The following is a 16,164-nucleotide window of genomic DNA, read 5'->3' as shown; positions in this document are numbered from 1 at the left end:
TGCTGGGACCCCATCCTAGCCCTAATGTGTACTTGTATGTGTTGCAACCTAACATGGCCCAAACCACACTCTGTTCTGGTGCTCGGATTCGCTAACGGGTGATGTGAACTGGCTCTGCCTGATTCACCCCCTACCTGCGCCAAATGTTTGCTGGTGGGTACTGTTCCCTGACCATGGTCTGGGCTGCTCCCTGTTATGGTTCTTGTACTCACATGCATGGACTGTGTCCTGACAGAGGAGTTTCCTAGAGTCCTCCATCAGAACCTCTCCCAATGTTGGATCTCATGCACACCAGTGGGTGCCTGGGCCAGCCCTACTTAGTCCACCTCCTGTCCTGACAAGAATAGTGGCCTTTCCTAACTGGCCTTCACCCCGTTCTGGTTATGTTGGATGTTTCAGCCCAGCCAAGGCTCGTCCATACCCAGACATGGATCAATAGGGGCAGAGACCTAACCTAGTGCATCCTACATCTACCCTGGTCCTCCAGAGCACCAGATGGTGCTGGAATCTAGCCCGGCTTCGTGCATCCAGTCCTAGTCCACACTTGTGCCAAGGGACACTGCAGCCATATCCAGACCAGAATGCAGTCCCACTCAGGTTCTGGTACTCACCAGTGGGAACCCCCAACCCAGCCAGGGTGTTCTCTTAGCCCCCCAGTCAGGCCCGTTCTTAGCTATAGATTGTGCTTGTGCCAGTGGTTGCTCTGAGCCAGCTTGGCATAGCCCCTCACCTCTCTTGGCCTTTGACTTCGATGCTGTGTCCTGGCCTCCTTGGTTCATGCAAACCAGCCAGTGTAAGAGCCTAGCCCGGCATAACCTGTGCTCCACCCTGGTTTCTGTTCTTGCTTGTGAGCCAAGGTTTGCTCGACCCTGTCTGGTCCGGCCCCTTCCATAACCTATCCACACATTAACCAACCTTTGGAGCTACTATGCCCAGCTTGCCTGACCCCCAGACCTGGACCATGTGATCATCAGTGAGAGTTGTGACCCTCTATAGGAATTTCCCAAGTTCCCCCAGTTGACCCACTCCCAGATCCAGATTTCATACAGGCCAGTGACCAGCATAGTCTGCCCTTCCATCTTGGCTTTGTATGAGCTGATGAACATTGCAGTCCAACCCACCACACACCCTGTTCTAGGATGCACACTCGTATGCTCCTCCCTTGACCTACCCAGACTGTTGTCAGTTCCTTTACCCATGAATGATAGCAGGTTCCATGGTCACACATAGCTCAGCCCATCACCACCCCAACTTTTGAGCTAACCAGCAGGACTTGTATTTCCACAGAGTTGGGCCCACACATCCCCCACAGAAGCTACCCCCGGACCTGGTTCTTTCACATGCTAGTTAGTGTCATGACTCTGCCTAATGTGACCCATCTTCTGTTCCAACACTCAGTCAGTTACTGGTACCTAGCATTGCCGGATAGACCCCCAGCCATAGCTTTTGTGTAGACTGGCATGTGGCAGTCAGAGATGCTCTACGTTAACAGCTTATCTGAGGACTTCCATGTGGGCTGGTGAATCAGCCTGGCCAAAATGGATCTTATGGACTCTCCCCTCCAAATCACCAGATCTCAGTCCCCCACGGTCAGGAAGTTCCGTGACCCTGTTGCTGGGAGTCCCTCAGGGTTCATCCCTCACCTACACTCTCACTGGCTTTAACAGAGTCCCTAGGCAGCAATTACATACAGTAAAAACCCTAGAGCTCACCACCAAGCGGCCAGCAAGCAGAGTTTGGCACCCAATGGCGTATTGGCCGCCCAAAGCTGAGGACTTGCTCACTGTGTAGCAGCAGTGACCGTGGCCTGAGTCCCAAGCATCGAGTCTGGCCTGGCTCTGGCACCCCCGCTTCCCACAGCAGCCACGCTGCAGGGGGCTCCTTTTGCCCCAGCCCCACAGCCAAATACTGCCCTCACTCTTGCTGCTGCAAGCTGGTGTCAGCAGAGTAAACCAGGGGTCTAATCCCATTCCCGAGATTCCCTCATGGTGTACTTACCCTGAGGGAAGAAATCTCTCGGTCCTGGGGTTGTCTAGGACTCTGATTTTTTTTTTAATTAAAATTTATTCCATCCTGATATCACAATCTCATTTGGTACAGTAGTAAGATGTAGTGTCAGTGCTACACATATAACATGAAGAAATCTGCCTCAGCAGCTGTGGTACCTTTTAATTACAACTTTAATTCTTCGATTTTCTGCTTCACATTTACAAGGAAGAGTTTATATTCAGGTGACACTAATTTGGACTTTTATGAGATTTAAGACTCCAGTTCTTCTGTTTATTCTAACAATGTGGATAGATAACAGTACATACTATTAAGCTTCTTAAAATCTATTGCTTTACACAAAGTCCCCAAATCTGCTAAGTAGATCTTTATCTTGTATTTGTGTAATTTATTGTACTTTTTAAAAAATGTTGATTTTTATTTGAAATGCAGGAAGAGAGAGAAAAGGTCCATGTTTTATTGGCTGGTTTACACTCCAAATCTTCACAACAACCCGGCCAGGTCAGGAGTCAGGAACTCCAGTTGGGTCTCCCCTGTGTGTAGTGGGGACTCAAGTATTTGAACCAGATAGTTCATGTGCTGCCTCGCAGGCATATCAGCAGAAAGCTGGATCAGAAATGAAACAGCCAAGATGCAGGCATTCCAAAAGGCAGCTTATCCCACTGAGCCACAACTCCCATCTCTATTGCATTTTGAGCCTAAGTGGAAGCTTTTGCATTATTTGACTTTATACAATCTCATCTTGCCACTGAGCACAGCCTGTTCTTAGTATGATTTTCTCTGATGGAGGTTAAAAATTCACCTAATTGCATTGAACCTAGCAGACTGGAAAAATCAAGGCTCTGTGAAAATATCAAGGGTTTGGGAATTTAGGAGTTCTACTCTTCTAACATGAGATGCATGCTAAATTATAAAACATTTTTTTTCCTTTTTTAAGTGACAGAAATAAGTAGAATATCTGGGGAAAAATCAAGTTTTTATCCTGAAGTCTTAAATTTGAGAGTGAAGTGGTATTACAGTGGCCTAAACCTTGCTTCAGATTTTCTCACCTTTGACAACCTCATTTTGACAATGTCCCCAGGAGATTGAGTGGAGAACCTCCTTGTGCTCTGGGCAGTCAGTGGGAGGGAGCTGGTGGTGCTGGCAGTCTCTTGACTACCAATGTGAACAGCACACCAAAGACCGAAGGCAATCTACAAGCTTTGCTTTACCTCTGGGAGAGAAGAGGCAGAAGAGGAGAGATCTCTCTTGAGAGGAAGCATGGCATTATAGAAAACAAGGAGGAATGCAGATTACTCAGAAGAAGGAAGAATATGAGGGGAAAAAACAGTTGGGTAGTAAGAGTTTGACAGCAGTAGTTCCCTAAAGGGTTTGTCATTTTGTTTTCACCTTGGCTATCTGTGAGGTGATCTACATTTGACTGAGCCTGAGTGGGCTAAATAAAGGGCATTGTGGATGTTAGTCTCTTTGCCTGCCTGTTAGTACATATTTGGAAATATGAGGGCACTTTGGAAGGTTCATGTACAATGTGTGTTCTGAAAAAAACTGCATAGGGCCCAGTGTAATGGCTTAATGATTAAATACCTCATCTTGCACGCACCAGGATCTTATATGGTCACTTGTTCACATCCCAGCAATTCCACTTCCCATCCAGTTCCCTGCCTGTGGCCTGGGATGGAAGGTACAGGACAGCCCAAAGCCTTGGGACCCTACACCTGCACGGGAGACCTGAGAGGTTCCTGGCTCCTGGGTTTGGATTGGCTCATCTCTGGTTGTTACAGCAACTTGGGAGTGAATCAGTGGTTGGAAGATCTTTCTCTGTGTCTCTCCTCTCTGTAAATCTGATCTGCCTTTCCAATAAAAATAAATACATTTTTAAAAATAATAGATGTCAGAATATTTTGGATCTACATATGCTTACCCTTTTAATTTCATTTTTCCATTTATTGATCCACTCTCTCTGAAGGATAATTGTGCTGCTGTGGAGTGCCAAAAGAAAAACAGGTGACTGGCAAAGTCAGAGGGGTAAAAGATTTGAAGACTGGAGTTCAGGCTGTGATGAGAGAAATCGTCTTCTTTTTTAACTGCTGGCTAGCAGAAGCCTACAGTTTCCTCCAGGGGCCTGGTACCAGTTTGATATTAGAGGTCTAATGTTCTAGTCGGTTTTGAATAATGTGGCTTGTCTCTTATAGGTAAGCTTAACAGTGTTTTCTGTAGACAGTTGGGAGTTTGGAGCACTGGTGGAAGGCCAGGGATTTTGAAGATGTGGATCTAAGCTATGGCAAGGGCTGAGTGCAAAGTAAGTTAGGGAAGTGTAGAGTTATGTCAGCCTATGAGGAAAAGGTGTCCCTTCTCTCATGTCCTAGAACATAAAGGAATGTGGTATTTGACCAAGTGGTATCAGAGCTAGATTTCAGAGACCCCGTTCAGTAGACTTGGCTGGGGAAGCTCAGTGGTGGAAGGATGGGGGTAGCTAACCAAGGTGGGAAAAAGAGTAAGTATTGAAGTGTGTGAATCAGCAGAGGTGCAGGTTGCATTGTTGCTGTCATTCCAGGCCCAGGCAGACAAGCTTTTTGATGATAATGTTTTTATCTCTTCCGTAAGGGTGATAGAAGAGTCAGCTCTGTATGCTTTCTACAAGCTGTCCACTTTTGCATGTCTCTAGTCAGGTGTGCAAGTATGGGCTTGTGAGTCGAGCCTAGGGAGTCCTAGTGTTAGAAGGCATTGTGACCTCCAGACACACAGAAACGAGGCATTCATGGAAATCCCTTTAGGGTTGGGGCCAAGAATCAGGGTTGCAATTTGGGATTTGTAATTTTGATGATACAGTGAGAATCATTCCTAGGGTCCTGCTGTCCTTTTTGATTACTGTCACTTCTTTTAACATGCTAGGTGTTTGATTTCTGTCAGTCTTTCACTTTACACCACCATCTACAAACTAAAATGTATCCTTTATGCTGCATGATTTGCAAATTTCACTGCTAGTAGTTATTATGTTTTCTAGTTTGGAGTTGACTTGTGAGTACCATACTTGTGAGTACCATAGCTTTTCCTTTTAATGCTGGATCACAGTGAAATCTTTATTCAGACATTAAAAAGTTTTTTTTGTTTGAAAGTTAGAATTAGAGAAGGGGGCTGGTACTATGGCATATTACTCTAAGCTGCCGCCTACAATGCCAGCATTCCTTATGGGTGCTAGTTTGAGTTCTGTCTCTCCACTTCTGATCCAACTCTGTGCATATGGCCTGGGAATGCAACAGAGAATGGCTCAAGTCTTAGACCTTTGCAGCTACTTGGGAGACCCAGAAGAAGCTCCTGGCTTCCGACATGGCCAGAAGCCAGGAACTCCATCTGGGTCTCTTCATGAGTAGCAGGGGACCAACCAAGCATTTGGGCCATCTTCTGCTACCGTTCCTAGGAGATTAGCAGGCCACTGGATGGGAAGCAGAGCAACTGGGATGCTGGTGTCCCAAGAAACAGCTTCACACCCTGCACTACAATGCCAGCAGACATTTTAAGAAGGATCTAACTGAAGTTAAATCTTTGTTTTAGTAGAGCACCAGTGCAAGTGATGATTTTATTCATGGCTAGGTTTTCTCTGCATACATTGTAGCAACTCATCCTGTCCTGTCTTCTGTCCAGAGACAGGAGTTTTCTTTTGGCCTTTATTATAAAGTACATCCAAATTTCAGGAAAAGGGTGAAGCATGGGAATGCATGCATCTCAGAATTAAGGGAGTGCTGTTTGACTGGTAGAAAGAGGGGCATGGAAGTAAAGTGGGCTAGTGCAGTAGAATATGAACCATAACATTTTAGTTTGGATCGTTGGTTTGGAGCAGAGAAGTCCTACACAGGAGCCTAACCATGAAGCTGTGTGATTGGCTCATGCATCTTTGAAGCTTATAGTTACTTAGCATGGAGATACCTGGACCCAAGTTGTGCACATCAGATTCATTCATATTCATGATGGTAATATGGTGAGCATTCACATCTACCTATAGCCTGGGTGAACTTGAGAAATTATTTTGATATCTCTTTTTTTTAAGATTTATTATTTTATTGGAAAGTCAGATTAATCAGGAAGCTGGATGGGAAGTAGGGCAGCTGGGACACAAACTGGCACCCATATGGAATCCTGGCACATGCAAGGGGAGGAGTTTGGCCACTAGGCTACTGCACTGGGCCCTTAGTATCTTTTTTGTTTTAAAGATTTACTTATTGGAAAGGCAGATTTACAGAAAGAAGGAGATACAGAGCTTCCATCCACTGGTTTACTGCCCAAGTGGCCACAACAGCCAGAGTTGAGCCAATCTGAATTCAGGAGAAAGGAACTTTCTCAAGGTCTCCCATACAAATGCAAGGTCCCAAGGCTTTGGGCCATTCTCCACTGTTTTCCACTGATGGGAAATGGAGGACTGGGATACGAATCAGTGCCCACATGGGATTCTGGTGTGTACAGGGTGAGGAGCCTGGAGCCATTGCACAGGGCCTACTTTTGTGTTTTATTTCTTCATTAATGAAATGACAACTGAGTTACATGTAGATAGGTTTTGAAGTTTCATATGGTTCTTACAATCTGTGGTTCTGTAATGAGAATTCAGGTATTAGTTTAGAGAGAAGAAGGGCTTTCATTCTTTTGTGGTCTACAAATTAAAATTTGGAACAATGCCACCTTTCATATGTGGTAACTGTGTGTTTATATATAATAGCTTAGTTTCACAATGTGTTAATGTGTAATGTTTCACTTGACAGCTTTGCTGAGGTAACTATGTCAGGAAGGTATTATGTCCATTTTGCTGTTGTAATTGTTGTGGTTAGTTTATTAATAGTTACTTAATATTGGTCATCTAGCTTGGATTCCTAGCCACTAAGGAAAATCTGCAGTCAGGATGACCGTCTCATCTTCATCCATCTGGCCGATTGCACTTGTTCCCGAGTTTTGTCTTGACTGCCCTTCAAAGCTGCTGGTGATACCTCTTCCACTTCATGACTGTGGATTTAGACATCCTGTTGATTACCTTACTCCTTTACCCTGGCGAACTTCCGACATGCAGTTACCTTCTCTTAGTCAGCCTTCAGCCCATAGTCTATATCATATTGAGATGCCTGATGAATAATTGCAGAATGAAGTTAAGAGTCAGCTTAATGGATCAGTGTTAGAGTTGGGAGTGGGATGTGGATTCTGAAGTGGTGTGAAGGAGTTGTCACTTCATACCTTTTTTAGATAGAAAATTTCCTAAAAATGGATTTTAAAAGTTAAAGTGGAAAATTAATGTTAATAATAGGGAAGGGTAGTCAGGCACCAAACCAGTTAATAGAATAAATTTGAATTTTTTAATGCATGGGCATTAAAGCTCATATGTTGGTGAGAATTTATATTCCTGTGTTCTTTTTTCCCTGAACTCTTATCATTGAACATAAATCTTCTACTCAGTTAAGTTTCTGATTTAGAATAGTGAGCATTTTAAAATTCCATCAGGTTTGCCTGGTTAAGCTCTATGTTCTGTGTTTACATTTGTCCAGTGACATTTTCTTATTGAAGACTCTTACTGAAACTAGTTAAGAGAAGTTCTTAAGGACTTATTTGCAAACGTGTCATAATGTAAAATCCACTTTGGAGAAAAATGAAGTGTAGAAAAGGAGGAAGTAAGTAGGGTCAGGGTGGGAGAAAGGCTGGGAGATGCAGGTTGCCTGCTGCTGGGGACACAGGTCTGGGACTTGGGACATTTAGCTGCCAGCCAATGAGGATGCTCCTGTCCCCTGGCTGCCCCAACCTCTCTTGCCCTGGGCGGGGGCTGCAGACAGCTGGCAGGAGGCGACTTCTGAGCACCACGGTGGAGGGAGGCAAGGGAGCTGTGCTGTTGGGTGAGCCCAGAGCTGGGGAGCCATGCCGGCTGAGGAGATGCAGAGGAGTTAAATACCACTTAGAATACCAAAAGGTGAACCAGGATGTTGAATTCTGGTGACCATACTTCTACGTGCAGCTGGTAGGCTGCCAGGGGAGGGAAAGGAGGGAATCTGCTAGCTTCATCCTCCCACCCTCAACCCTGTGAGGCACGCTGTCTGGAAGTCACACCATTGGGATCCTATTTATATCTAATGTCCGAACATGTAATTAGATATAAAAAGCCTTTTTGTTTTAATCACTAAATCAAATCTGCAAATTAAATACCCAAACAACTGCAGAAGTAAAGTTCAAGTTAATATAGTTACTCATGTGGCAGAGATGCTAGGGCTTACAATAGGAAAAAATAGCCTTAAGATATGATTCTAGTTTGTATCTGTTTCTGCATGTTAACTTCAGTGGTAATACAAAGTACCAATTCCTATTTTCATTAGTAATGTTGTGTTAAGATTTAATGACTTCAGGTTTTGTTGATAAGTTCAAGATCATGAGTCCTCGGATCCCTAATGTGACCAACAAGCATTCCTCAAGTACAGAATTTAATGAATTAGCTAGTTTGTTCACTGAAACACTGGCTTTTGGGTATAGGCACCTGTTTTGTTTTATGCTCTTAAGGTTCAAGATTTTTGTAGCTTCTACACGATCTGTTTACTGTTCCTATGAAACCTTTGCTCCATGTAGGACATGTGGCCTGAAGTAAATATTTCCATGGCTGAAGAAGCAGTGATGGCCTAGTGCTGGTCTGAGTGTCCTGGTTACTCATAGGCCGCTAGGGCCCCTAGTATAGTGAAAAGTGTGTGGTCCTAGATAGTGCTTGTAATGTGGGAGCTAAACTGGAACCCTGAAATAAATGTCTTTAATTGTTGGACCAAGTGCTTGGCCCTTCCACCCTCATGGAGTGTTGGCAGCAGCACTCCTGTTTTCTCTTTGTGCACACTGCTTACCTCCCTGTGTTGTATTGCCGTCCCTCACTAGTGCTCGGAGTCCCTCTGTGGCTGTGATCTGAGTTCTACATGTTTACATACTGAGCTTTCGGTAAAGGAAGTGCTAATGCCCAGAAAACATGGGTGGAATGACTGATCATGGGGAAATAGCAGTGACAAGCTCCCATAGTGATGGTGGTTTTAACCTTCAGGGAGTAACAGATCCCTTTGGGGACTCTGTGGAAAGCTATGTCCTTGAAAATGCAGATACAAACACTGGTGGACCTGCGGTTTAAAGGGATTCATGTACCCCTAAAGTCATTTAATAAATTTCCGACTTAGAATCCCTCCCTTGTAAACTATACCTACAAAACCTGTAATCCCCACCAATCACTGACATAAAAAAACTACAGTCCTGAAACAGGTTGAGATTGTGTTTAGTTTTTCTCTGGAATTTCCTTCATAGTTATGCAGAGGCAAGATTAGTCACTGCACTCTTCTATGAAGAAAAAAAAAAAAACGCTTTTTAACAATAGTTGAAGTAAAACTGCTGTTTTATAAAGATAGTAGACAAATAAGCTGATTAAAACAGCAACCAGGAAGCAGGTGCTTGAGGAAAACTGACATTTATGAACCTGAGTTTAGCAAGTGATTATGGAGGTTCCCCAAGATCCCCCTTTGTTCTGATGCTTTTCTGAGAATCCCAGGACTCAGAAAAGCTATTGTAGTCAAAGCTATAGTTTTTACTATAGCAAAGATTCAATTTAAAAATCTCAAGGGGTGAAGGCCAGTGGAGCGAAGGCCAGGAGAAATTGAGTAGGGCAGATGGCCTTAAGCTGTTCACAGCAGTGTGTGGTGGTGTGTGCCAAGTGTCACCGTGTGGGGAAGCCTACATGGCCTCTGCTTGTCCATGGCCTGTAGCACCTGTGACTGACCTCAGTTATTGAGATTTTCCCTGCTCCCATCAAAGCTAAGTATTCACTGTAAGTCATTTTGTTAGCAATAAAAAAAATGTGTTCAGAGTGCTACCTTGGTGGCCCAAGGCCTCAGGCATACAGAAGTATTCTTACCAGGCCTTTTCTGTCTCAGCGCTTTGGGCATCCTTGGTCTCATCATAGATGGCCATTCCACCTGGACACTCCCTTTCCCCTCCCACTAAATGAGAAGTTTAATTGCATTTTAGAGTATGTGCTTTTACAGCTTCCTGATCTTATGGTAAAATAGAAGCACCCATTCTACCGTTCATTCCACTAGTACTTTTTGAATGCTACTGTGTATTAGCCATAGCAGCAGATGACACTCTACACAAGTGATTAATACAGGTGTCTGGCTTAAAACAGTTTACAGTTTCATAAAAGAGAAACAAAATAGCAATTCTGTAAAGCATCGCATGCTTTGGAGAGCAGGGATGAGGTGTGTCTGTATGGAGAGGTGTTAGGGATAACAGGAGACTACCCTGAAGAAGTCACTGCTGGAGTTGAGACATAAAGATCTGCAATGTACAAGTTGACATATTTCTTCAGGCATTTCTGCAGCTAAACTGTCTATGTACTTAAGGCATATCATGTAAGTGTTGTTAAGGATATAGTCCTAGCTGGAAGATACAAATCTTTCTCAGGGTTTGTACCAAGGGGCATAGAGAATCTGGCTCAATACAAGTCTGTTTCCATTGCTCTGTTAGTTACTATAAATCCCCAAAAATGGCATTTCAAACATACAGTGAGTTATAGTTGTGTTTTCACACATTGCTTCCTAATGGGAATACCTGACTTGAGGCTGTTAGAAGTAAGATCATTAAGAATTTAAATGTGCTGTTTCAAACAGCAAATGCTTACCTTGACTCAATAAAACTGCATGTAACAAAGCTGTTCTATACTTGGAAGCAGAAAACTTTTAGGGAGAAAGTTAGAGACCACATTCCACTATAGTCCCTTGGGCTTCTGAATGATTGAGGTTCTCATTGGAATTGGGACTTTAAGAGCAATGGCTTTTGTCTTTGAATGGCACAAATATGATGTGTAATATAATAATAGAGTGACTATTGATAATTCCAGATTGTTAACCTTGAGGTATTTTTTTTCTAATCAAATCTCATTTTCTTTTTCCAGCATTGCAGTGTTTCTGCCACCTCTGCACAAAAGACAATTTTACATGTGTGACAGATGGGCTCTGCTTTGTGTCTGTCACAGAGACTACAGACAAAGTTATACACAATAGTATGTGTATAGCTGAAATTGACCTAATTCCTCGAGACAGGCCATTTGTATGTGCACCCTCTTCAAAAGCCGGGTCTGTTACTACAACATACTGCTGCAACCAGGACCACTGCAATAAAATTGAACTCCCTACTGCTGGTAAGTTGTCATGTATTGTTTTCTTTTTCTATGCTCAGATTGTGATTTTAGAGCTAAAAGGAATGGTAGAAACCTTGGTTAGTTTAGAGGCAAGAAGTAACTTACCCATTGTTGGGGTTACGGGAGTAGCTGGGCGGCTGTATGCTTGAGATGGGCGTTAATAAATAGTCCAGATTATTTTCATTTTGTAATCAATTATACATGATTTCTAGACTTTTGGTCCTTCACCCATAGTTTACAATTTTGAATAGTTTGGCATTCCAGTGATTTCAAGGCTTCAGACCCTCTTGGATTAGACTATTATTTTCTTGTTTAAAAGGCAAAGCATAATGGAGAGACATACCTCCCATCTGCTAATGGACTCCCCACATGGCCACAATAGTCAGGGTGGAGTTGGGGGAAGCCAGGAGCCTAGAATTGCATCTGGGTCTTCCACAAGAGCTTGGGCCATCTTCTGCTACTTTCTGAGGTTCATTAGCAGGAAGCTAGGTCAGAAGCTAAACGGTCAGAATTTAGAGCAGTGCTCCAGTATGGGGTGCTGGTGTTAAAGCAGCAAGCCAATCACTGTGCCATGCTAATTGCCTGGATTAGAATGACTTTAAAGTAGAAGTCTGAGCACATTTTTGAGTCTTGTACCAGTTTTCCCAAATCCAAATCTTACCGTAAGAATAAAAAGAATCTAAAATAAGGGAAATCTAGCAGAATCCAACACCTTTGAGGAACTCGTGCAGAATGTAGACCAGATAGTGCCAGACCAGTGAAGAATTGACTAACCAAACAAGAAAGAAGTGAAAGAGCCTCTTGCAAAAATCCCACCAGGGCCTTAAGCACTCAGGAGGCAGCTGAGTTGGGCTATAGGGGCAAACTAAGTTCCACTTTCCCAAACCTTTGCTTTCAGTAGGACCAGGCCTCAGGCTAATTGGAGCTGGAAGTGCTGTTGTGGCCTGGTCACTGAGGCAGGCAGCTCTCCTCCTGGGATGAGCAAGTAGTGGGAAGGCTCTACCAGACTAATTTCTCTGTGACTTTCATGTAGGCATCTGCAGTGGGAACATAGCAAGGAAAATGGTGATTCCTGAATTTTCCCATTTCTTTTTTAACTTGAAATATTTGAGTTGACATTTATAAATCATCATAAAGAAACCTCCTGTGCTGCTAAATATACACAACTCCTCATTTCTAGTTCCTATAAGCAAATAGCAAAAATTACCAAACGAAAAACAGCAATGGTTCAAAAAACATGGGCTGAAATGGGTAAGTCAGAGTAGCTGCTGTCAGGAAACAGACTCACTACCCTTTAGGAAGGCACTTCCAGGTGGGCCTAGGTCAATTTTCTAGCCTGTCATTGTGAATGGGAACCATTTTTCAATAGTTAAAAATCACTTTTTAGTTGAAAAGCTTAGTTGATGCATGTTTTAAAAAATATATTCTTGAGAGTTAACAGCAGACTGGCTGCTATAATTTTATTCTCAAGCTTAAAAAATTGTGTTACAATTCAGAGAAAAAAAAAACAGTTGGTGAGCAAATGGAGAGGACAGATCTCGGTTGCCCATTATGCTTATCATTGCAAGTCTAGAAGAAAAGCTTGAGAGCAGACAGGAGAGAAGAGCAGGCAGAAGCCATGAAAACGTGTGTCCCTGAAGGCATGGATGTTCTTAAAAACCTCAGTTTTAAAGAAAAGCAATCATAGAAACATTTAGCCTGTGTAAACACTGGTTGTCTGTAAAAGAAAACAAATCCAGCTTTTTCTGCTTCTTGAAATATAAGAAGGAATAGAATATTACATATTATCACTCAAAATTCCTGAAACATACCAAAATCTTTCTTTATATATGAAGACATCCACTATCTTTAGGACCCGTGTACTCTTCCTGAAAGAAATTTCTAGAAACAGGGTTCTGTGTGAAAGGAAATGAATCCAAATGAAGATCTGAGGTATGGGAGAAATGTGGGATGAAAAAAGTAGGGATAAACATTAACAAATAAGGCTCAATATGAACGTCTCAAGAATTGAAATTTGGTTTCTGAAATAATGCAAAATGTTAGCTGTATAAGAGGTTATAGGAAAAGAAATTATTTGAACTTGAAAGTTTAAGTGGTTATATTAGACTGTAAAGTTGCAAGTTCTATTTAAAAATACAAAGAATATATTTTACCTGAAAAAAATTGGAGCTATGAGGATGGTGGGGGCGGAGTCTGAAAAGTTCATGTGAAATGCATATTATAGAAACCAGTGTGTGGACTTCAATGTTTTATGCAAAATAAACAAACAAAATAAACATGTCTTCTAATGCCATTTTCCACAAACTTTTTGAAATCCCTACATAGTTATTTTAAAATGTGAGTTGCTTGGGTGTTAGTGAGGCTGTAGTGTTTTTTGTTTGTTTGTTTTGTTTTGTTTTAGTTTTTTTTGCTTAAAACTACATTAAGGAGCACATTCCTGGGAATTGCTCCTGGTTATTGTTCCTTTGTTGGTGTCCTGAAGTGAGAATGCAAACTGTAGAATGTTGGTGGTAACAGCTGCTCTGTGCTTTGGGTGATACCTGGTGTGTGCAGGAAGGGCAGGAGGGAGCTGACTGAGCAGGAATGATAGAGAAGAGGGATGGGAAGGACTGCAGGCTTTCCTGGGTTGGGGCCCATGAGCTGCCTTAATGAACTCTATGACTAGCTAGTGCAGTGACCCCTGAAGTATTTCGGTTGTTGTTTATGTTTATTTCATTTGAGGTCCTTTTTCAGTAAAGCAGTCAACTGGCCTTGGTCCTGTTGAACTAGCAGCTGTCATCGCTGGACCTGTCTGCTTCGTTTGCATCTCACTTATGTTGATGGTCTATATCTGCCATAACCGCACAGTCATGCACCATCGAGTGCCCAACGAGGAGGATCCTGCATTAGATCGCCCATTTATTTCAGAGGGAACCACGTTAAAAGATTTAATTTACGATATGACTACATCAGGTTCGGGATCAGGTAATGTAATTGTTTCTTTTTTTCCTGAGAAAAAGTTGTGCTATTTACTAATTTTGTTTGTTGGCTAAGTCAAGAGCTTAGTTTGGTAAAGCTTGCTCTGGGTTTGAAACTGATGAAGATCTCTAGGTCTGATCTGTGTCTGACAGTGGCTGAGTTAGAACAGACAGTTTGGAAATTACTTTTATTGAAACAAGTCAGTAACTCAGCTTTAGCTCCAAGATTGTGTTCATTTTAAAGCACTCTTGCCCGTAAGTTTCATTTGCTTTTTATGACTAAATGAAGTTGTTCTGATAAATAGATGAGGTTGAAGTTCATAGATGCTTTAGTGGTCAGCTATCCAGGATCCTTCAACAACTTTGTGTATTTAAAAGTAGGCACAAAAGAATCATGCTTGGAACTGGAAGATTATTAGCTTTTTTGACACAATCTAAAATTGTCACCTCCAGCTCAGGCCTGATTTTTTCATTAAACTACTTGATTCTTAGTCATCTTCTTGCTTCAGGAAAGTCTGAACACTCTGTTATTTAATACACCTCTGTGTATCCAGAGTTCGTATGATGTTTGCTTTTCTCAGTCCTTTTTGTAGATTTTTAGGAAATAAGTGATAGTTCATCCCCGCTGCCAGGATGGGCTTTGATGGAGCAGTGCTCCACTTGCAGACCAAGTGGGAATTTCCTTTCCCTTTTGTCTTTTTCTTTTTCTTATGGCTTAGAGGGACGTTAAGGGAAGAACACCTCATCCCTTAGAATTTTGGAATTTTATAACTTGCTAGGCAGCAACACATAGATCTAGATTCCACTACACATTTTTTGTCATTGATGAGCTCTGAATTTTTGGTTAATTTGTATACCCTCTTTGGTTTTAATTTGTCCATCACAAAAAAATGCTGTTGATAATAGTGTTTAAGAATGGTTTTGCTAAGACTTTAAAATGAAATGTAGTATCCTTGAAAAGCCTAAATCAGCTAAGAGCTAAATTCATGGATAAGGTGAAAATTACAAAATGTAAATACTGACAACTTCACTAATTTTATAATCAGGTAGTTTTTTTTTTTAAAGATTTATTTTTATTATTTTTTCATTGGAAAGGCGGATATACAAAGAGGAAGATCTTCCGTCCGATGATTTACTCCCCAAGTGAGCGCAACGGGCTGATACTATGCCAATCCGAAGCCAGGAGCCTCTTCTGGGTCTCCCACGCGGGTGCAGGGTCCCAAAGCTTTGGGCAGTCCTCGACTGTTTTCCTGGGCCACAGGCAGGGAGCTGGAAGGGAAGCGGGGCTGCCGGGATTAGAACCGGCGCCCATATGGGATCCCGGGCGTGCAAGGCGAGGACCTTAACCACTGCGCCACCACGCCGGGCCCAATCAGGTAGTTTTAAAGTACCATTAAGTAAGAAGTTATGACTGGGGAAGAGCACAACTCCAAAGCACAAAATCACATCTAATGATAGAGATAGCCCACGTCAGGAGGAATGTCTAAAATGGCTATTGTTTCATTGATTTGAATTTTAGCAAATTGATTCCATGACCTGAAATTAGCCATGTGTTGTCAGTAGCCCTTGTGTGGTCCCCGTGAAGCTTACAGGTTTACACTAAAGCCTAGGTTTCTTAACCCAACCATGGGGACTTCTGAAGTGATTGTAAAAGGGAGATGAGGGCTGAAATGGAGCAACCTTAGAACTGAAGATGTGATGGCATTCGGGTAGGAATGAGCAGAGGGGGGTTTAGTTTCCTGGAATTTCCCATTGGGTTTGAGTTAATTCAGATGGTTGCTATAGAAGATTTCCCTCTTTCTAAAAGTTATCATGGTCCAAAGCTATGATAACCAAAAGCCAGAATCCTCAAAACGCAGGGTGACTACAGATCATTTGGAATGAATGTCTTGGATCTGTTTTTCTAACTCAGGGAAATCAAAGCAGCCATTAGCACCTTGTGCAGTGGCATGTGTTGTGCCTGAGGGGAGCAAGTGTACTTAAAAAATTAACAGATTGCTGTGTGAGTGGTATTTGTCT

The 16,164-nt window shown here is 42.5% G+C and overlaps 1 protein-coding gene and 1 long non-coding RNA gene across 3 annotated transcripts in view; both read left to right on the top strand.

Moving 5' to 3' along the window:
- Nucleotides 1–16,164, top strand: part of TGFBR1 (transforming growth factor beta receptor 1) — a 51,148-nt gene that overhangs the window by 15,690 nt on the left and 19,294 nt on the right. Inside the window, exons 2-3 of one of the 2 annotated variants that reach the window (XM_040963528.1) lie at nt 10,943–11,188; nt 13,922–14,152. In XM_040963528.1, coding sequence (XP_040819462.1) covers nt 10,943–11,188; nt 13,922–14,152 — 477 coding nt within the window. Of the gene's footprint in view, nt 1–10,942; nt 11,189–13,909; nt 14,153–16,164 lie in introns of both variants that reach the window. The other variant, XM_040963526.1, reaches the window with a different exon arrangement.
- Nucleotides 14,160–15,670, top strand: LOC121144900. Its single transcript, XR_005881926.1, has 2 exons — nt 14,160–15,191; nt 15,522–15,670. It is a non-coding gene; the product is annotated as an uncharacterized LOC121144900 (long non-coding RNA).

This window comes from Ochotona curzoniae, unplaced genomic scaffold (assembly GCF_017591425.1).
Source record: "Ochotona curzoniae isolate NIBS_2020 unplaced genomic scaffold, NIBS_Ocur_1.0 scaffold_3208, whole genome shotgun sequence".
In the NCBI taxonomy this organism is placed as follows: domain Eukaryota; kingdom Metazoa; phylum Chordata; class Mammalia; order Lagomorpha; family Ochotonidae; genus Ochotona; species Ochotona curzoniae.
Note: the sequence above shows the minus strand (reverse complement) of the source record. Positions and strands in the feature narration are given on the sequence as shown.